Source organism: Octopus sinensis, unplaced genomic scaffold (genome assembly GCF_006345805.1).
Source record: "Octopus sinensis unplaced genomic scaffold, ASM634580v1 Contig13965, whole genome shotgun sequence".
Lineage (NCBI taxonomy): Eukaryota > Metazoa > Mollusca > Cephalopoda > Octopoda > Octopodidae > Octopus > Octopus sinensis.
Genome location: NW_021833068.1, coordinates 56,811 through 79,574, shown reverse-complemented (window position 1 = coordinate 79,574; position 22,764 = coordinate 56,811). Strand labels below are relative to the sequence as shown.

The following is a 22,764-nucleotide window of genomic DNA, read 5'->3' as shown; positions in this document are numbered from 1 at the left end:
CCACTACACTCAGGAGTGTTTGGCGTTAGGAAGGGCATCCAGCTGTAGAAACACTGCCAGATCTGACTGGCTGGTGCAGCCTTCGGGCTCCCGACCCCAGTTGAACCTTCCAACCCATGCTAGCATGGAAAACGGACGCTAAATGATGATGATGATGATGATGATACATTCACACATATGTACATATGTACATAGTATGTTAGTAAAAAGCTCAGAGATGATAGTAACATTGATCATCAAAGCAGTCTATCATGGACCAATAGCCAGGTAACTACCTCCCACTTTGAAGGGTATGTGTTTGCAATCCAGGAACAGGAAATATCAACCTGATGTGCAAAAGGGGTAGAGATGCAGGAGAAGCAGTAAAATATGGCAACCGACACCTACTTTGTGGAATTAACACTGACGATATCAGCCACATCACACGTCATTGTCCAAAAATGTCATCACGGTTCTCTACCAATGAGACATGATGTTGTAGCAAGGACACTCTATAATGAAATCTGTCAGAAGGATAACCCTGCGGACAGAGAAATAAGAACCCACAGTACAGTAGAAACCATAGCCACTGGTGGAATGTCCCAGTGAAGACCTCAGTAAAATGTAAGCACAAAAGACCTGATATAATGATTTGGGATAGAGGAGAGAAACTGTGTAGAGTTGTGGAAATTAGCTGCCCAACAGATGTTAACATAAATCTGAAGATGAGTGAAAAAGAGAATACCTACATTGAACTATTGAGAAATCTGCAGTTAATCTATCCAGATTACAAGTTCAGGCTTATACCTGTAGTTATTGGGGCTCTGTGGATATGGAACATACTGCCTAAATACCAATCTTCAGAAATTAGGCTTCTCAAAAATCTTTAAAACATGAACTCAGGACGACAAGCGAGAAACTTTGCTATCACATGCAAATTTTTGAACAAGCCAATATCAATCGTGAGTTTGCTTCCAACCCACAAGCATTATAGAGAGAGACAAGGAAGGAAAACATTACCATTAAGAAAGTTCCCTCCCGAGAAGCTCTACAATCATTCTGGTGAAAAATTTGGAATGAAAAGAGGGATTTCAACCTCAATGCATCATGGTTAAATAGAACTGAGAAAGAATACTGTACTAACACTAACAGTAAAACATACAAAATTGATGCAGAAACCTTTGCTATAGCAGTAGGAAATCTCTTAACTGCACAGCCACGCTTGTACCTATTTTATACAGTCACAAACATATATATATATATATATATATAAATCACTGTAGTGTCCAGATGATCAGCCATTGCTGTGCCCTGCTGGTCACACTGCAATTCTTCACGTTATTCTGAGGACTAAGGTGTATAAGCGACACAGATCATGATATTCTCCTGAAACAGGGCACCAGTCGATCACAGGGTTATTTATTTACAACTCAGTTGACGGGAACAATGTGAAATGAGGTATTCATCTGAGGACTTCTAAGCACCACCCTCTGGGATTCGAAATCATGAACACAAGATCGGGAATGCCATAATGTAATCACTAGGCCACACATGTTTACAATGTGTGTGTGTGTGTGTGTGTGTGTGAGAGAGAGAGAGAGAGAGAGAGAGAGAGTGTGTGTGTGTGTATGATCATGTTTCCATATAGGTGTTGCCCAATAAAACCAATGATAAAAATTTTAACAAGTTGTCAAGGTTTAAGTGGGCTTCATATAATCTCCATACATAGGTGTGAGTGTGTATGTGTGTACTAAATGAATTGAATTAGACTTTGAGAGGATAAGTTGTAAACAACATCCAAGGTCACAGAAATTCATATCAGTTAGAGTAGCATGATAATGAGTGAACGTAATAAAAGAAGATAAATGTATATATAAATAAAATTCCACGAAAAACACAATGAATAGCCTTATTGGCTGAGACGACTTACTTCCTTTTACTACAATTATATAAATTTATGAATCTAAGATCATTTTATTCATACCAGTGAGAGGACTTGAAGATTGATATCTCAAATTTTAAAACTCCGAACAAACTTACTCAGCTGAAAATCTTAAAACTCAAACTTATCCAACTGAAAACTTCTGATTCAAGGTAAAGAAAAAATTTTCTCGTCTTAAATCTTGTCATATATAAGCCAAAATTTGGTACAATCCCTTCCAGGATCTTCCAGATGTATATCACTGCATATCTTCCCCACCTTCACTCTAGGGAGTAAAGTCTTACCTGTTTCAGCCTTCCCCAGTAGTTGAGCTGTTGCAATGAGATGATATTCTTTTAGTAGCTTCACTGGATTGCTTCAAGGTCCACTGTTAATTTTACACTGTGGGGTGACCGTTGTCAGGAGCAGTAGTCCAGGCAGCTGAGGATAAATGTCCTCCAGCGGACCATCATGGTTTCTTTGTCCCTGGCTCTGAAGGTTCACAGGATCCATCCATCCAGCCATCTGCACTTTGTCGTCATCTTGTTAAAGTGCACTTGGAAAGAGGTATCATCACTCATGTCGATACCCAGATCACACACGTGATTGTAATTCCCCACTAGGCCAGTATACCCTGTATGTTTTCCGTTCAAATTTGGGTGCTGGTAGTGCAGGGCTTGAAATTTTCCAGCATTAAACTGCATATTATTGTCCTCAGACCATCTGTAAATTGCATCCAGCTACTGCTGCAGGCATGCAACATCACTACGGTTTTGCATTTTCTGCAAAAATTTCATGTCGTCTCCGTAGCTAGCAAAGGTATCAGGGCAGCGGAGAGCATATCTGAGAGGGCCACTATGAAAATCAGTGGCCCTAAGACAAGTGCCCTGTGGAACACAACTCACTATTTGTGGTTCCGTTGAGGTGGTACCACTGGCTACCAATGCCTGACTTCTGTCTTTCAGAAAGTCATGTAATCATTCTCCAAGTTTTCCAGCTTTGCCAAGATCACGTAGTTTGTGGCATATCATATCATGATTAACTTTATCAAAAGCTTTTGCAAAGTATATTACGTCCACATTTGAGTTGTTAAGTAACTGTTTCAGCACCCAGTCATTGTGCTATAGGAGCTGTGTCAGGCAACTCCTACTTGGTCGAAAACCATGCTATCACTCAGCAAGTCACTTTCTTCCAGGAATGACTTTGCTTGTGTGTGAAGTCAGAGACATAGGCCTATAAGTTATGGCACCTGCTCTGCTTCCTCCTTCATGGATTGGGCATATTATTCCCTTCTAAAGTTTGCTTGGCAGCTTGCCATTCGCAAGAAAACTCTGGAGGAAAATCTGTAGTGGTTTTTCCTGGGCATATATATATATATACATTATATATATATATAAATATTGATCATAGAACAAACATCAAATTCGAGTCAGCGACTTTATATATAACACCGTAACATTTCATCATATATAAATATTACCATGGCTCTTAAACATAAAAAGTATACATATATAAAATACACAGAAGGTGAAAAATATATACACGAATAAAAACACAGATATATAGAACAGCCTATCAAGAAGGTATATACAATTGGCTAAAAATTCTAAAGCGTATCTTGCTGCTAAAAATCCAAATAAACTAAAATAAAATATCAATCGACTAAACAAAGAATTTGTTGAGATTCCTGTTCATCATGATGTGGGGGTCATTGCCAAGATGCGCTTTAACTCGTAATCGAACTGCGGCAATGAACTCCTGAAATGGCCATAGGTGTGTTTCACTTGATTTTGTGGAACTCTTTTGGCTCCTGGACTCTAACCTACCATGGGTTTTATGAAACAAACTTTTTTGACGTACTCTTTCATTTGAGGGGAGTAAGAAAATTTTTCTTTTTAGTCGATATTTTATTTGGATTTTTAGTAGCATGACACGCTTTAGAATTCTTAGTCGATTGTATATACCTTCTTGATAGGCCGTTCTATACACCTGCATTTTTATTCACATATATATTTTTTACCTTTGATGATTTTTATGTCTACTTTATATGTTTTTTTTTTATATATGTATACTCTGTATGTTTAAGAGCCATGGTAATATTTATATATGATGAAATGTTTGGAGATACGGTGTTATATATAAAGTCATTGACTCGAATTTGATGTTTATTTTATGATCAATGTTTCTTTATCTCTGTCTCAGTTACATTTGAGCACTTCTTTTTTTGCAGTCCTATAAACCCTTTGTTTCCATAAAAAGGAGACAAAAATTATTTCTTGTCGTATACATATATATATATGTAAAAGGGCACCATTCGAGCGTGATCGTTACCAACGTCGCCTTACTGGCACCTGTGCCAGTGGCATGTGTAAAAAGGGGTGGGGAAGGGTATCTTTTTTTCTTCGCAAATGTAAATAAGCCCAATCTGTTTCTTAAACGAGGGGCATATTCATACAGCACGGAATGTTTTCACCCCAAATAGACTCCAGTGATTGGTTAAAATTGCCGAAATGCTCGATTTTAAAGTGGAAATATCTTACAAACTATAGAATTTTCTCAATAAAGCCAAGAAAAAATGATGTTTTATAAACACATTCTACCAGTATATGGAGTTTAAAAGTGTTTAGTTAACTAGAAATTGTGTTAACATGTGCTGTTCAAGAGGAAAAGATCCAAAATACATATAAAAAAATAAGTAATAAAAGTAAAACACGTCTATATACACGCATACCCGTATGCACGTACACACACACGTCTATATACGCGCACACACACACAAAAAGGTTCATACACACATCTATATACGCACATGTACAAGAAAAAACGGCAAAAGGCAAAATAGAGGAAAATGGGCAAAAAGTGTGTAAAAACGACAAAGACTAAAACACGTCTATATACACACATACTCGCATGCACGCGTGTCCACGTACAAGCTTTTTATCTCTCTATACTTTTTACTTATATTTCTTTATATTTTATATATATATATATCTATATATATTTTTTACATATTTATAGAGATATTGTTTTATAGGTTTATTGCTCATATATTTTTTACACATATTATTTCTCTATTCTACCTTCCACCCTGCATTTTCCCTGTGCGTATATAGACGTGTATATGGAATCTTTTGTGTGTGGATGTGTGGATGTGTGCATGTGTGCGGAACGGGCGTGTATAGACGTGTGTGTGTGTGTGCGTATATGCGAGCATGTGCGTATATAGGACGTGTTTTACTCATTGTCTTTTTATATATTTTTTTACACATTTTCCTGTATTTTGCCTTTAGCCGTGTTTTTTCTTGTACATGTGTGTATATAGACGTGTGTATGAACCGTTTATTGTGCACGCATGTGTGTGTGCGTATATAGACGTGCGGGTATGCGCGTATATAGACGTGTGTGTTGACCAGACTATCAAATGCTGTTACACATCCCTGGTCACAATGTGCTTTGCATCATTTCATCTTTCAAGCAGGCCAGTGAGTGTTCCCCCTAATCACAACACAAGTCTCTTGGAGGGTGATCCATTTACAGCTGAGTGGACTGCAGCAAAGTGAAATGGGGTGTTTTGCTCAAGAATACAAGGTACTGCTCAGTATGGGAATTGAACCCACAATCTAGCCACTGTGAGCGCAACACCCTAACCACTAGGCCACATGCCTTTACACACACACACGCGCACACAAACACACACACATATGTATACATATACATAGATGTACATATGTTTGCATATGTACGTATGGTAGTCATTTTTACGTCTGTTTTCCATGCTAGCATGGGTTAGATGAATATGTATTTGATGCCTTTTTTTATTTCTGGATCCCCTTCATGTCCTTAATTCTTACCTGTTGCTCAAGTAGGGGATCTCTTATTCCAATGGTCTATTCGTCAACGGGAGAAATGATAACAATCTAATCACCGAAAGCTAAGAAATTGCCAGAGACAACAAATGTAAATACACACACGCTTGTGTGTGTGTGTGTGTGTGTGTGTGTGTGTGTGTGTGTGTGTGTATGTGTGTGTGTGTGTGTGTGTGTGCTTGTGTGTTTGTGTGCTTGTGTGTGTGTGTGTGTGACCAATGAGACTGTGATAAGCAGAGCAATGTAGCAAACCAAAAGATGCAACACAATGACTGTTGTTAGGTTTATTAGTGTCAAGGAGAACATTCAGCTATAAATAATTGTTGAGATAAGCTGAAGTTTTTAATATTTATGTCATTTCATGGGAGATTTGAGAAACACAGTCTTCTTTAAAATGCTCTTTACCTCATTTTATAAGTTTTTAAAAACTATCTTACTTTCCTTTTTATTCAAAAGACATGGATGTAGATAAAATTATAAGCAAGATTCAGAATGGGGACTTTAAAGATGTGAAACGATTTATCAAAAAAAATCCTGATCAAGTAAGTTTACTTTATATTGCTTCTTCAATGTTAAATGTTTGTTTATTTTATACACAATATTAAATGTTCCTAAATAACCAGATATATTTGTCCTTAATATTTCATTTCTTTCTTTACCTCTTTCCTCTAATCCTCATCATTGTCACTTTTTATAAATATTCAACCAGACAATGAGGTATGCCAGAATTGATGGAATGTGAGTGAGAGAGAAACCCATCCTTACACACTGCAATGGAGTATTCTGGCAGGAAATGTTCAGTTCAAGAGATGGGGGACAGATGGACCCAATAGATAAATGATGACTTTGTCAAGAAATTCTCTTGCCATACACAGTTAAAGGTTTTACCGACGTCAAGGGCTACAGTATTTCTTTTGCAGAAGTTGTCAAACATAACCAAAACACTGGGGAGTCACGTAGGAATCAGACCTCTGCTTGAACCGGCTTTATGGAACTGTTCTGGGGCTCATTGAATAGAGAAAGATACCCAAAGGGACAAAGATGATGGTTGTTTATGACTTTTTACTTCATAATTGAAATATTGGAAGTTAGAATGACTGGCTGGTAGTCAGCAGATAGGACACTATCAGCAAGAATTATAAAACAGGGCTTCCCTAAGAGAGTAGTGCTACCCTTGGGTAGGGTTTGTGGAAAATTTTATAAGGACCAGGGAGCCAAGGTGGCTATGGTCGTACAAATATATAAAACTCAATGTGTAGTTGAGTTTGGATCAGAAACTAAAGTGAAGTGGTGATGCATCAAATGTTCACTTATTGTGGGGTGGTGCTGTGGTAAGTAGTCACCCATGTCAAGACTAGGACCCAAAGGTAAATTAATCTGACCCGTGAGAACATTAAAAATCAGAGATATTGAATCATAGCAAGAAAAGGGGCATTGAAAAACTCTTAGTAAATAAAAAAGGGCCATAATTGAAAAGTTTAAGAAGCACTGGTATAGAACCATCATGGTTAGGGAGTGGTGGGTGGAATGATTTTGTAAAATCTATAGAGATACTCTAGGTAAGAGACCAGAAAATGTGGCTTTTAATTTGGGAGGGAAGACAGCTGACAAATGGTGAAATGCAGAAAAAACATCCTTTAATTTCTTGATGACCATCATACATGTATTTCAATGGTGGGTGAATGTCTGCCAGTTTAGTGAGGGTAGGTGTTTTCCTCAAGGTGAAGTCGATAGTGTTTTTTTGTACAGGTGTAATACAGTTGTGTATGAACCACTCACACCTTCTTACATATTGTATGGCTACAAACTAATGTAAGCCCTGACACTGCTGCTGCCTCATTTAGGCTCAAAATTCTGATCCCTACTTTCAGAATATTTCTTATTTTCTCCATTGTTTCTTTTCATTTGTGTCTCCTCCTTTTCCATAGTTGCACATATTTAGCTGTGGTTGGTGTCGTTCCAAAGTTGTCGCAGATGTCTAATCACAAATAATTACTTTGTAATAGATTCAGTGATTAAGATAAAAGGATTTTCAATCTTTTCCTTGAGCTTATGCATGAACTGAACAGTCTTTCTAAGCCTTTTTAGCCCTGATTTACCTATGCCCTATTTCACCATCATTTACCTATGCCCTATTTCACCATCATTTAAATCTCCTTCATCATTATAGCATTAAATGAAAGTGCTACTATGCCAGGCATCAGTGATAACCCAGTGTAGAATTTCATGAGCTTTTCCAGGGAATATAAAACTAAAACCCTGTCTGACATATTTAGAATCTACACAATTATTTCTGAGGGTTTTCACCCTTTATAGCTCTTCACCTGTCCAATTACTTTATACACTATCTTATGGTCTAATCTCTGCTGTTGGTTAGTGTAGATGGTTTCTCTTATTTACCTGTGTGTCTCCTGTCAGATACCAAGTTTGAAATCTTGTCAGTGTTCTCTTCAATTCATAATTGATATCACAGATACCAGTAATAAACTGGAAGATTGTCTCAACTGATTTTTTTTGGCCTTCACTCAGACAAAAGTGAGGTTGTAACTAAAGACAGACATTTCATGTTTCATAAGAAAGACTCATCCATCTGCCATGAAACGGTATTTGTACTGGTTTCCCTCGATATTGCTCTGTCCACTTCTATGAAAGGACAGGAAGCACAAATCATGTCAAGAAAGACCCCAATGGTCGCCTAAAGTGCATGTCATAGTATAACACAGAATAAAACTCATAAAGACATAAAAGGGAGCAGTAAAAGAACCACAAAAAGGAAAGGGTGCATAGGAACCTCAGATGTAGTGTTTCTGAATTACAGAAAGTGTGGTGTTTTTGAAGGATACAGCTAACAACCAATGTAGATAGTTTATTCCATGCCTTGACAATTCTGAGCATAAAAATATTGTTTCTGATATCATGGAAACTGGGATGGATGTTTTTTTTTTACTTTATAAGCATGTCTCAGAGTGGTAAAGATATTAAATTGCAGAAGTGGTCAAAGTTGTTATTGGAAGATGAGGGATAATCTTGTGGGATTCTATCAAGTGAGTTGCTAGAAATAAAAACTTTTGTGTGTTGATGCATGGAAAAGCAATACTTTTAAGGAATAATAAGTGATTGAGAGAGGCTATTTGTGTGGTTGTACATCTGTGGACAGCTTCCAGTAGTTCGGTATTCTGGACAAAATGAGCATACCAGATTGGAGATGTAACCTATACATACATACATGCATACATATCAGTATAGACGATGTGATTAAGGATTGGCGAACCAGATGGCTGCACCAGGCTCCAATCTTGATTCATATAGAATGAGGATACATGTATATATATATATATCACACACACACACATATATACACAAATACATATTTACAAATATATAATTAGACACACACATACTTGTGTGTGTGTGCACGCTTATATATGTGTGTGTGTGTATATATATATATATATATATATATATATATATACATACACACACACATACATATGTATGATGGGTCTCTTTCATTTTCTGTCAGGCTCACTCACAAAGCTTTGGTCATCCCAGGGCTATAAAAGAAGACACTCAAGTGCCACACACACAGTGAGATTGAACCAGGAACCATGTGGTTGGAAAGCAAACTCCTTACCACACAGCCACGCCTGTGTCTACAAGGTCTCCTGACTCGTCTAGGAGGAGTGTAACTCTAAATAAGGGCAAAATCTGGCTGAGAAAACCCCTGCAACATGATGTGTGTGTGTGGTGTGTGTGTGTGTGTGTGTGTGTGCATTTGTGTGTGTGTGTGTTTATCTTTATTTCTCTTTCGTATTCCTTTTTTTCACTCTTGCATCTTCTTTACTCTCTCTCCTCTCTCTCTCTCTCTCTCCTCTCTCTCTCTCTCCCTTTTCTCTCTCTCTTTTCTCCTCTCTCTCTCTCTCTTCTCCTCCTCTCTCTCTCTCTCTCTCTCTCTCTTCTTTAATATATTTCACATGTCTTCTCTTTCTTCTCTTCAGGTCAACAACAGAAATTCAAAAGGTGTTACGGTTCTCATGGTTGCCTGTGAACAAGGCAATAAAGAGTTAATAACCTTATTGACAGAATCTGGCGCTGATCTCAACATCAGTGACGAAGACAAGAAGTGGACAGCATTGCATTATGCAGTGGAGAAGTAAGGCTTGAATTAACTAAAATCTTCAGATCTGCTTTTGTTTCAAAATTTCTTGCAATTCCAGACAAATTTAATATCAAAAGATACCATAATAGTGGCAGTGTGACACGATAACAACATGATAGTAGTAACCAAATAAAATCTTTTTCATCATTTCTTGTCATAACAGATTCTTTTTGTTTTGGAGATATTCTTTGAGATCCAACAGTTCTTAAGATTGACGCTGTGTGATTCAGTGTCCTCTCTTGATATTGATTTTGGAGAAATCGATCAATTTTTCTCCAAAGAAAATGTTATTTGAGATCTAAAACAAGAAGAAAGATCCTATGGCTTGTTATGGCAGTAAATAATCTGTAAATAGATTGAAATGCAATAGATCGATACTAGGGTTATAATTATGGGTGACATTTTCATTTGACACCGCTCGAAAAAAATCTCATTTTCCGTAGTGGTGTCGTATGAAATCGTCACCCATAATTATAACCCTAGTATCGATCTATTGCATTTCAATCTATTTTAGATTTAGGGTTAGAGTTAGGGTGAGTCAGGGTTAGGGTTAGGGGTGGAGGAAGGGTATCTTTTTTACTTCGCAAATGTAAATAAACCCAATCTGTTTCTTAAACGAGGGACATATTCATACAGCACGGAATGTTTTCACCCCAAATGGAGGTCAGCGATTGGTTAAAATTGCCGAAATGCTTCAATTTAAAGTGGAAATATCTTACAACATATAGAATTTTCTCAATAAAGCAAAGAAAAAATGATGTTTTATAAACACATTCTACCAGTATACGAAGTTTAAAAGTGTTTAGTTAACTAGAAATTGTGTTGACATGTGCCGGTCAAAAGGAAAAGATCCGTTGTTGTTTTTTGGGATTGATGAGAAATCTGCCTTCGATCAGTTTGTCTATAATTGTCAGACATTCTCTCTTTCACAAAACGATTTTCCTTCATTATATAGTTTTATAATCTGTGACGATCTCTCTAATATGTGTGTATATTCTGCTAAATGCAGTATTTGGTAGACATGAGAAGAAGCTATACATTGTGGGATGTATAAACTAAAACTCAAGATGGTCTTGCTGAGACGAAAATATGTATACATTATACCTTCACCTATTAATATATGTATATACACTCACATTTGTTTGCTGTATATTACGATTACATTCATAAATATACACATTTCAGTTGCTCATATTTCTTTCTCTCTCTCCTCCTCTCTCTCCTCTCATATATATATATATATATATATATATATATATATATATATATATATGCATATAGGATCTTTTCATTTTGAGGGCCAGATTTTCCTAGTTAACTAAACAAGTTGAAACTTCGTATACTGGTAGAATGTGTCAAAAGAAAACATTATTGTAAACAAAATTGAAAACAAAATTGTAATTCGTAACTTAAACGTAGTTTAATTTTAAGAATTTTAACCAATGAAATCGCAGCATTCGAGCTCAAATTATTGACCTCTTCTTCTGTCTTCTACATGTGCTAGAAATAACAGCTATATCTCTTAAATCGATTAATTTCGTCGCCCAATAAAAATATTAACGATATTTTTTGAATATTTTCTTTATTTTTTTTTACCAAAAAGGCTTCTCCCATGGTTTTGAATGGCCAAAAACAACAAAAACAAAACAATAATATGCCTAAATAGATCTCGAGTTTGCGCGTGGAGTGTGAGTCGTATTGTAAAAATTTGCAAAATATTTTTTCATAAAATGATGCCCCCAGCTTGTCGGAAGCTGTGATATAAATTGGGGAAAAATCCTCGACACCAGTGCGTAATTGGTACTTAATTTATCGACCCCGAAACGATGAAACATTGACCCCCCACCTTCTGGTTTATTTACCTTTTGTGCAAATTTGTTGCGGCAAGGGGCAAAACATGAACGTGTAATGTATGCTTGTGTGCGTATGTGTGTGTATGTATATGTCCGTTTGTATGTGTGTGTACGCTTATATATTAATTACTATGTGCTTGTGCAAATGTATATGCATGTGTTTGAGAGAGGGAGAGAGTGTGTGTGTGTGTCGTTTGTATGTGTGTGTACGCTTATATATTAAGTACTATGTGCTTGTGCAAATGTATATGCATGTGTTTGAGAGAGAGAGAGAGAGAGAGAGTGTCTGTGTGTGTCGTTTGTATGTGTGTGTACGCTTATATATTAAGTACTATGTGCTTGTGCAAATGTATATGCATGTGTTTGAGAGAGAGAGTGTGTGTGTGTCGTTTGTATGTGTGTGTACGCTTATATATTAATTACTATGTGTTTGTGCAAATGTATATGCATGTGTTTGAGAGAGAGAGAGAGTGTGTGTGTGTCGTTTGTATGTGTGTGTACGCTTATATATTAATTACTATGTGTTTGTGCAAATGTATATGCATGTGTTTGAGAGAGAGAGAGAGAGAGAGTGTGTGGTGTGTGTGTGTCGTTTGTATGTGTGTGTACGCTTATATATTAATTACTATGTGTTTGTGCAAATGTATATGCATGTGTTTGAGAGAGAGAGAGAGAGTGTGTGTGTGTGTTGTTTGTATGTGTGTGTACGCTTATATATTAATTACTATGTGTTTGTGCAAATGTATATGCATGTGTTTGAGAGAGAGAGAGAGTGTGTGTGTGTGTGTGTGTCGTTTGTGTGTGTGTGTACGCTTATATATTAATTACTATGTGCTTGTGCAAATGTATATGCATGTGTTTGAGAGAGAGAGAGAGAGAGAGAGAGTGTGTGTGTGTGTGTGTCGTTTGTATGTGTGTGTACGCTTATATATTAATTACTATGTGCTTGTGCAAATGTATATGCATGTGTTTGAGAGAGAGAGAGAGTGTGTGTGTGTGTGTCGTGCGTCTGCTATATTTCTTTATCAATATCGATAACGCAGCAATGCTGGGATTTCATTGGTTAAAATTCTTAAAACAGAGAGGAGGGAGATAGTTAATGGAGAGGGGAGAAGGTATCGGGGTTCGAGATCAGCGCCTAAACGGTAATGAAACAAGGTTATCTTAGCTGCACATTTCTGAAATCCAAGTTTATCATCCGAAGCAAAGCAATGAGGAATCGAGTAGAGGCAGGAACCGAGCAAACACTGGTTTATATAGAGATTAGGGGTTTTTCGGGGGGGGGACGATTGGCGTGTTAGATAGAAGAGGGGGAAAGAGAGAGAGAGAAGGGAGACCCCACGAGGGAGAAATCTCTATGGCAGGACGAGGTTCGAAATAGAAAAAAAACTTAATGAAACAGGAAATGCCGAAAACGCGAGACAGGCTTCTATATATAAATATATATATGCGTCCATATGTATAGGCATACCTACACAACTGGGCCCCACGACGAATTTGTTTCCTTATAACTTTTAGACAAATGGATATTTTTTAATGAAATTTCTTTGACAAAAATGCTTCAGATGATGAAGATTCCAATTATATCGGAAATTGTTGTAAAAACAAATTTTCAAACGTTGAGGAGTTGACTTTCTCAAAATTCACCCAAATCCGTTTTGTTTTTCTATAACTTTCAGAAAAGTGGATATTTTGTTTCTGTGAAAATTTCTACAAATCCCTTTCAAATGGTGTAGATTAGGATTATATCGGAATTTAACATGAAAAAACTTTTAAAATTTGATGGTTTCGCACACATACATACTGACACACATCACGGTTATTTTCCCAAAGTTCATCTTTTTATTTTCTGTTTTGTGTCAGTGTATATCTGTGCGAATCCACCAATTTTTATAATTTTCTTCATATTAAATTCCGATATAATCGAAATCTTCACCATCCGAAACGGTTTTATTGAAAATTTCATTTGAAAATATCTATTTTTTTGGAAAGAAAGCCGACTCGGGTGAACTTTCCTAAATTTCTCTCTCCACCCACCGAAAAGGTTTTTCTTACAACAAATTCCGATATAATTGGAATATTTGCCATCTGAAGGATATTTGTGAAAGAAATTTCATTGAAAAACATCCATTATTCTAGAAGTTACAAGGAAACATTCGCCTGGGGCACATTTGTGTAGGTTTGCCTTTACATAATACATATTTGCATATATATATATATATATATATACACACACGAGGCTGTAGTATACATAGGTTTTTATGCATTTAATGGAACACGAATGTATATTTGATGTAATTATTAAGTGAATGTGATGTTTCATATTTGTTTTTCTTCCTTTCAGGCACAAAACTGATGTTGTGGCCTTCTTAGTCTCCAGTGGAGCAAATGTTAATAAGCAGGACTCAGGGGGCAACACACCTCTACATCTGGCTGTGAAGAAGAACTATGAAGATGTAGTCAAAGTCCTGTTAAATAGCAAAGAAAATAACAATTTACAGGTCAGCGAATATATATATATATGTGTGTGTATAATGATATGTATGTTGGTTTGTGTTTTATGTATATGAAACAGTTTATATTTATATGTTTTTAATTAAAAACTTTTCTTCAGCTCACACAGACCTGTACATACATACACAAATATACACACACATAAACGCATATATACACAAAAATGCATAAACAAATGATCCGTGAAGATATAAAACACGTATGTATATATAGGTATTTATGTATATATGTATGTGCGAGAGTGTATATATATATATATGCATACACAAATGTGTGTGTGTATAGATACATTATAAATCTCATTTATTTTCCCCCAACCTTCATTCCACCTGTTTAAATTAATCTGATTCTGTTTTTCTGACATTTTTCATTTTTTTCCTTCTTCTCCCAATAAACACCATCTTTAATGTCTTTATTGTTTATCTTATTTAGGTTAATCAGCAAAATGAATTGGGCTGGACAGCTCTCCATTTTGCCTGTCGCTATGGAAGCAAGGACGTTGTTGAACTTCTCCTGAAACATAAAGACACGGATGTTAAAGCTGAGACCAAGCAAGGTTCCACCCCTCTACAACTTGCCTCTGCTCATCGACACAAGGAAGTTGTTGATTTTCTCCAGCAACAGAATGGCATCAATGCCAATAAGGTGGACGAAGAGGGTGACACCCCTCTCCATCTGGCAGTTCAAAAGTAAGTCCCCAATGGATTTGGATTATCCAAATCTGTTTCTTTAATGTTTGTTTTCTTGTTTCGAGTCATTCATGTCATAATCCCACCATGGGTCGTCATGCTTCACCTCTCTCTCTCACACTCTAATGACACTAATCTAACTTCATTAATTAATCCTCATAATTATTGTTGTTGATGTTACCTGACTGGATTCTTTACTTCATCTCATCCTTCGTTACCTCAACGTTACAGGTTCAAATCCTCTCCCTTCTTCCTTTCATTCCATGTAAAACACCTCATCCCCCACCTTCTCTTGAAATTATCCTCTTTCCTCTGGCCTTGGGCTAAATGCAGAATCATCCCCTTACTTTGATCCGTTTGTGTTCCAAGTTCAACTCCCGGGGTCAAAATCTGTACCAGTAATATCCAGGGGTTCATTTAATAGATTGTCCCCCCTCTTTACTCCTGTTCTTGTGTCTGATTACTGTTGGAAAATATTCAGATAAAATTTACAAGTGTTGATATCTGGACGGTTTCCTAGTCTTCTGATTGTTTACGGAATATGTAGTGTAATTTTTAATTATGTATCTTATGCAAATAACCTACATCTTCTTTACACTGGTTATGGTAAATCTGGGTTTTGAGTTTATACCCTTCTTATAAATTTTATCTCAATATTTCCCAACCTTTGCCTTTTATTAACCCTTACCTTTTTCTACCCTTTTAGGCCCCTCTTTTTTGTATATTACGAATTACCCTTCCAACCCCTTTCGTTGTATTAACAATTAATATTATCTTAATTTTAATGATTCTTAATACTATTTTAGTTAACAGTATGTATGTGTATGTATATATATACATATATGTGTGCGTGGTTGTTTTCGGGTATATGTATTTGTTTATATATATATATATATATATATGGATCTATACGTACGTAGTTATGTATGTATGTGTGTATGTAAGCTTGTATTTTCTGTCTTTTTGGTTTATCTATGTATATATGTATAAGCGCACATATACGTGTGTATGTATGTAAGTGTATCTTAATAAACCAACCGTAACGGAGACAATTGAAATTCAAATGTTCCAGTCAATCCTATTGAGCTTTCAATCTTAAATCATTTCTAAACTTACCACTTAATATATATCACCGTCAAAAGTCTGACTTGTATGCCTTTATATGCATGTACACTTCTGGATTTTGCTGATGTCAATCAATATTTTTCATTTTATATGTATTTGCTGATCTATAATGTTTTGCATTGTACTGTATTATTATTGTTGTTATTGTTATTATGTTGCTATTTCACTATATTATGCTGTTGATTTTTTCCACCTAATATTTTTTCCACCTAATACACCTTTCAAATGGTGTAGATTAGGATTATATCGGAATTTAACATGAAAAAACTTTAAAAATTTGATGGTTTCGCACACATACATACTGACACACATCACGGTTATTTTCCCAAAGTTCATCTTTTTATTTTCTGTTTTGTGTCAGTGTATATCTGGGGTGCGGACTCGGATGATTCACACGATCCGGTAACCCCACTCGACAACCGGTCCCAAAAATGAAAACAAAAAGTGTAACAGGTATAAAACATGTAGTTTTCGGATCCTGTGAGATTGATCGTGTGAATTTTCCGAGTCGTCTCCACCGCCCCTCGTTCGCCAGAGTGTATTTTTTTTTTACATATTTGTTTAATACATTTTATTTTACACCTATTGCACAATTTTTTTTTGCTCGAGTCAAACACTGGAGTTTAACATATACACACACACACACACACACATATATATATATAAATATATATATGTATACACACACACATATATATAATAAATATTTGTGTGTTTATATATTCATTTATGTGTGTTATATGACCGCCATACTTAACTGTTTCTTTTGGCGGTAAAAATACGCCTCGTTGCCCTTAACAGCAAACTTTCTCTTGCATAGTCTGTTGCTATGACAACATTACATTTGCAGACGTAGTTTTCCCGCCAATTACGACGTGCTGCTGTTGTTGTTGATTTTTTAGATTGATGAGAAATCTGCTATCAATTAGTTTGTCTATAATTTTCAGACATTCCATCTTTCGCAAAAGGATTACAATACATTTTTCAATGTATACCAAATATATAGATACTAACAACGGTACTTAATCCTTGTTTTCTATTGTACACTCGCTGGGATAAAAATATTTATACTTTATACCCTCACCTATTAATATGATATACACACACGTACACATTTGTCTACTGTGTATTAACGATTATACGTATTTCAGTGGCTCATATTTCTCTGTCTGTCTGTCTCTCTATATACATACATATATATATACATACATACACATACATGCATATATATATAAATATATATATATATATATATATATATATATATATATATATATATATATATATATATATATATATATATATATCACATATACACCTGTATAATATTATTGACTTTGACATTATCGCAGAGTGGTCCCGGATTCGCGCGTGCGCGCTAGCCAGACGTAGGTACTCGATACTCGAGATCCTATAAATATATATATGCGTGCATATGTATAGGCATACGTACACAACTGGGCCCCACGACGAATTTGTTTCCTTATAACTTTGAGACAAATTGATATTTTTTAATGAAATTTCTTTGACAAAAATGCTTCAGATGATGAAGATTCCAATTATATCGGAAATTGTTGTAAAAACAAATTTTCAAACGTTGAGGAGTTGACTTTCTCAAAATTCACCCAAATCCGTTTTGTTTTTCTATAACTTTCAGAAAAGTGGATATTTTGTTTCTGTGAAAATTTCTACAAATCCCTTTCAAATGGTGTAGATTAGGATTATATCGGAATTTAACATGAAAAAACTTTAAAAATTTGATAGTTTCGCACACATACATACTGACACACATCACGGTTATTTTCCCAAAGTTCATCTTTTTATTTTCTGTTTTGTGTCAGTGTATATCTGTGCGAATCCACCAATTTTTATAATTTTCTTCATATTAAATTCCGATATAATCGAAATCTTCACCATCCGAAACGGTTTTATTGAAAATTTCATTTGAAAATATCTATTTTTTTGGAAAGAAAGCCGACTCGGGTGAACTTTCCTAAATTTCTCTCTCCACCCACCGAAAAGGTTTTTCTTACAACAAATTCCGATATAATTGGAATATTTGCCATCTGAAGGATATTTGTGAAAGAAATTTCATTGAAAAACATCCATTTTTCTAGAAGTTACAAGGAAACATTCGCCTGGGGCACAATTGTGTAGTTTTGCCTTTACATAATACATATTTGCACATATATATATATATATATATATATACACACACGAGGCTGTAGTATACATAGGTTTTTATGCATTTAATGGAACACGAGTGTATATTTGATGTAATTATTAAGTGAATGTGATGTTTTATGTTTGTTTTTCTTCCTTTCAGCCACCGAACGGATTCTGTGGCCTTCTTAGTCTCCAGTGGAGCAAATGTTAATAAGCAGGACTCATGGGGCGACACACCTCTACATCTGGCTGTGTGGAATAACTATGAAGATGTAGTCAAAGTCCTGTTAAATAGCAAAGAAAATAACAATTTACAGGTCAGCGAATATATATATATATATGTGTGTGTGTGTGTGTATAATGATATGTATGTTGGTTTGTGTTTTATGTATATGAAACAGTTTATATTTATATGTTTTTAATTAAAAACTTTTCTTCAGCTCACACAGACCTGTACATACATACACAAATATACACACACATAAACGCATATATACACAAAAATGCATAAACAAATGATCCGTGAAGATATAAAACACGTATGTATATATAGGTATTTATGTATATATGTATGTGCGAGAGTGTATATATATATATATATGCATACACATATGTGTGTGTGTATAGATACATTATAAATCTCATTTATTTTCCCCCAACCTTCATTCCACCTGTTTAAATTTATCTGATTCTGTTTCTCTGACATTTTTCATTTTTTTCCTTCTTCCCCCAATAAACACCATCTTTAATGTCTTTATTGTTTATCTTTTTTAGGTTAATCAGAAAAATAATTTTAGTGCAACAGCTCTCCATGTTGCCTGTCAATATGGAAGCAAGGACGTTGTTGAACTTCTCCTGCAACATAAAGACACGGATGTTAAGGCTGTGATGGAAGATGGTTCGACAGCTCTCCATCTTGCCTGTCGCTATGGAAGCAAGGACGTTGTTGAACTTCTCCTGCAACATAAAGACACGGATGTTAAAGCTGTGATGGAAGATGGTTCGACAGCTCTCCATCTTGCCTGTCGCTATGGAAGCAAGGACGTTGTTGAACTTCTCCTGCAACATAAAGACACGGATGTTAAGGCTGTGATGGAAGATGGTTCGACAGCTCTCCATCTTGCCTGTCGCTATAGAAGCAAGGACGTTGTTGAACTTCTCCTGCAACATAAAGACACGGATGTTAAGGCTGTGAGGAACATGGTTGGACAGCTCTCCATCTTGCCTGTCGCTATGGAAGCAAGGATGTTGTTGAACTTCTCCTGCAACAGAATGGCATCGATGTTAAAGCAGTGACGGAAAATGGTTGGACAGCTCTCCATCTTGCCTGTCGCTATGGAAGCAAGGATGTTGTTGAACTTCTCCTGCAACAGAATGGCACGGATGTTAATGCTGTGACCAACCATGGTTACACCCCTCTACATCTTGCCTCTTCTCATGGACGCACGGAAGTTGTTGATTTTCTCCTGAAACAGAAAGGCATGGATGTCAATAAGGTGAACCTCAAGGGTGACACCCCTCTCCATCTGGCAGTTCAAAAGTAAGTCCCCAATGGATTTGGATTATCCAAATCTGTTTCTTTAATCTTTGTTTTCTTGTTTCGAGTCATTCATGTCATAATCCCACCATGGGTCGTCATGCTTCACCCCTCTCTCTCTCTCTCTCTCTCTCTCTCTCACTCTAATGACACTGTAATCTAACTTCATTAATTAATCATCATAATTATTGTTGTTGTTGTTGTTACCTGACTGGATTCTTTACTTCATCTCATCCTTCGTTACCTCAACGTTACAGGTTCAAATCCTCTCCCTTCTTCCTTTCATTCCATGTAAAACACCTCACCCCCCACCTTCTCTTGAAATTTTCCTCTTTCCTCTGGCCCTGGGCTAAATGCAGAATCATCCCCTTACTTTGATCCGTTTGTGTTCCAAGTTCAACTCCTGGGGTCAAAATCTGTACCAGTAATATCCAGGGGTTCATTTAATAGATTGTCCCCCCTCTTTACTCCTGTTCTTGTGTCTGATTACTGTTGGAAAATATTCAGATAAAATTTACAAGTGTTGATATCTGGACGGTTTCCTAGTCTTCTGATTGTTTACGGAATATGTGGTGTAATTTTTAATTATGTATCTTATGCAAATAACCTACATCTTCTTTACACTGGTTATGGTAAATCTGGGTTTTGAGTTTATACCCTTCTTATAAATTTTATCTCAATATTTCCCAACCTTTGCCTTTTATTAACCCTTACCTTTTTCTACCCTTTTAGGCCCCTCTTTTTTGTATATTACGAATTACCCTTCCAACCCCTTTCGTTGTATTAACAATTAATATTATCTTAATTTTAATGATTCTTAATACTATTTTAGTTAACAGTATGTATGTGTATGTATATATATACATATATGTGTGCGTGGTTGTTTTCGGGTATATGTATTTGTTTATATATATATATATACATATATATATATATATATATATTGATTGATTGATTGATTGATTCCAGTTTCAGCTCATGAGCTGTGGCCATGCTGGGGCACCGCCATTTGGTGTTGCTACTTGGTTTCACTTCATGGAGGCTTTCTAGCAACTGCTATTTGGTGCATGAGAGAGTTCGATGCAGCTGCCCTCATCTGCCCCTCCTGCCGTGAAGTTGGTTCATCTGGGACACCTGACAGGAAGAGATCCAGCTTCATTTTAAAGACATCTGTATCCACCCCATGCAGGTCTCTCAGGTTCTTCGGGAGGATATTGAAGAGCTGTGGGCCTCGGAAGCCCAGGCTATCACAGAATCTTGTCCTACATCTTGATGGCAGGTTTGGAGTCCTTGGCACCACGCAGTGGCGCCCAGTTCTGGCATTTGCGTAACTCTCGATGCCAAAGTTCAGGACAGTTCCCTCCAGGATCTTCCAGATGTATATTATGGCATATCTTTCCCGCCTACGCTCCAGAGAATATAATTTTAATCTCTTGAGTCTTTCCCAGTAGCTTACATTCTGCATAGAGGCTATCTTCTTTGTGTAGCTTCGTTGGATCGCCTCAAGTTCTGTGATCAACTTGACACTGGATGGTGACCATAGCTGAGAGCGATAGTCAAAGTGGCTTAGGACAAGTGTCTTCCAGAGGACCATCATGGTTTTTTGTTCTCTTGTTCTAAAGGTTCTAAGAATCCATCCAGCCAGCCGTCTACATTTCATTGCCAGTTTAGCAACATGTACATGAAAGGTCGCGTCATCACTCATGTGAATACCCAGGTCACGCACTGATTGTGCCTCTGGGATTGCAATCCCTCCGGGTCCAGTGTATTCATTGGGTATTGCATTCAGTTTTGCATGCTGATAGTATAAAGCTTGAAACTTTCCAGCATTGAACTGCATGCTATTCTTTTCAGCCCACTTCTATATTTCGTCTAGCTCACATTGCAGGTGTTTAGTGTCCTCAGGGTTCTGTATTGCCTGTGAAACTTTTGTATCATCTGCATAACTTGTGATCGTGGCTCTCTGCGTGGCTGAGGGCATGTCTGAGAGGGCCATTATGAACAGTAGTGGTCCCAGAACAGTGCCCTGCGGAACACCGCTCACTATTTGTGTGTTAATGGAGGTGGCCCCATTGGCTACTACCACCTGACTTCTATCCTTCAGAAAGTCATGAAGCCATTCTCCCAGTTTTCCAACTATGTTGAGATCACGCAGTTTGTGACATATCATTCCATGATCGACTTTATCAAAGGCCTTTGCAAAGTCGAGATATATCACTTCCACATTTGAGTGGTTGAGCAGCCGTTTCAGCACCCAGTCATAGTGTTGTAGGAGCTGAGTTAAACAGCTTCTCCCTGGTCGGAAACCATGTTGGGTGTCGGGCAGCAAGTATTTTCTTCAAGGAAGGTGATCAGCTTCCTTCTGACTATTCGTTCCATGACCTTGCTGATGTGTGAGGTCAGAGAGATAGGTCTATAGTTCTTGGCTTCCGCTCTGCTACCTCCTTTATGAATGGGGCATATTTTACCTTCCTTCCTTCAGTTTTCCTGGAAGTTTGCCAGCTGCAAGGAAGCTCTGAAAGAGGAACTGCAGTGGTCTTGCTAGGACTCTCTTACATGCTTTTAGGAGGATTGCCGGGAATCCATCGGGGCCAGTAGCTGAGTCTGTTTTCATTTCATCTATAGCCTTGGTTACATCGTCTTCCTTTATATCGATGTAATCTATCGTCGCCGCCTCTGATTTTATATCTGCAGTGGTAAAAAAGTCAGTTGGATTGGTGATTTGGAAATGCCCAAGGGGTGGAGTGAAAACACTCTTGAATTGCTCATTCAGTATTTCACTTACCCTCATTGTTTTTCCTGTGAGTGTGCCATCCTTTTCAAGGAGTGGCCCTATCCTACAGTGCACCGTAGCTGTTTCTTTGGCATACATGTAGAAAGCTCTGGGGTTAGATTTTATGTTTTCTATAGCCCAGGCTTCTTTGTCTGCTCTTTCTTTTTCATGGGAGAGTTGCA

General features: G+C 36.8%; 1 protein-coding gene across 42 annotated transcripts in view; it reads left to right on the top strand.

Moving 5' to 3' along the window:
• Positions 1-1,902: 1,902 nt before the first annotated feature.
• The window catches only part of LOC115229967 (serine/threonine-protein phosphatase 6 regulatory ankyrin repeat subunit B-like), a 61,754-nt gene continuing 40,892 nt past the window's right edge, over positions 1,903-22,764 (top strand). For 6 of the 42 annotated variants that reach the window (XM_036499444.1, XM_036499427.1, XM_036499433.1 and 3 more), the window contains exons 1-8: positions 1,916-2,073; positions 6,223-6,308; positions 9,765-9,919; positions 14,123-14,279; positions 14,725-14,981; positions 18,433-18,589; positions 19,047-19,454; positions 19,658-19,812. In XM_036499444.1, the coding sequence (XP_036355337.1) occupies positions 6,225-6,308; positions 9,765-9,919; positions 14,123-14,279; positions 14,725-14,981; positions 18,433-18,589; positions 19,047-19,454; positions 19,658-19,812 (1,373 nt within the window). In that variant the 5' untranslated portion in view covers positions 1,916-2,073; positions 6,223-6,224. Of the gene's footprint in view, positions 2,074-6,222; positions 6,309-6,758; positions 6,763-9,764; positions 9,920-14,122; positions 14,280-14,724; positions 14,982-18,432; positions 18,590-19,046; positions 19,455-19,657; positions 19,813-22,764 lie in introns of all 42 variants that reach the window. The other 36 variants (XM_036499432.1, XM_036499429.1, XM_036499422.1 and 33 more) reach the window with 21 other exon arrangements.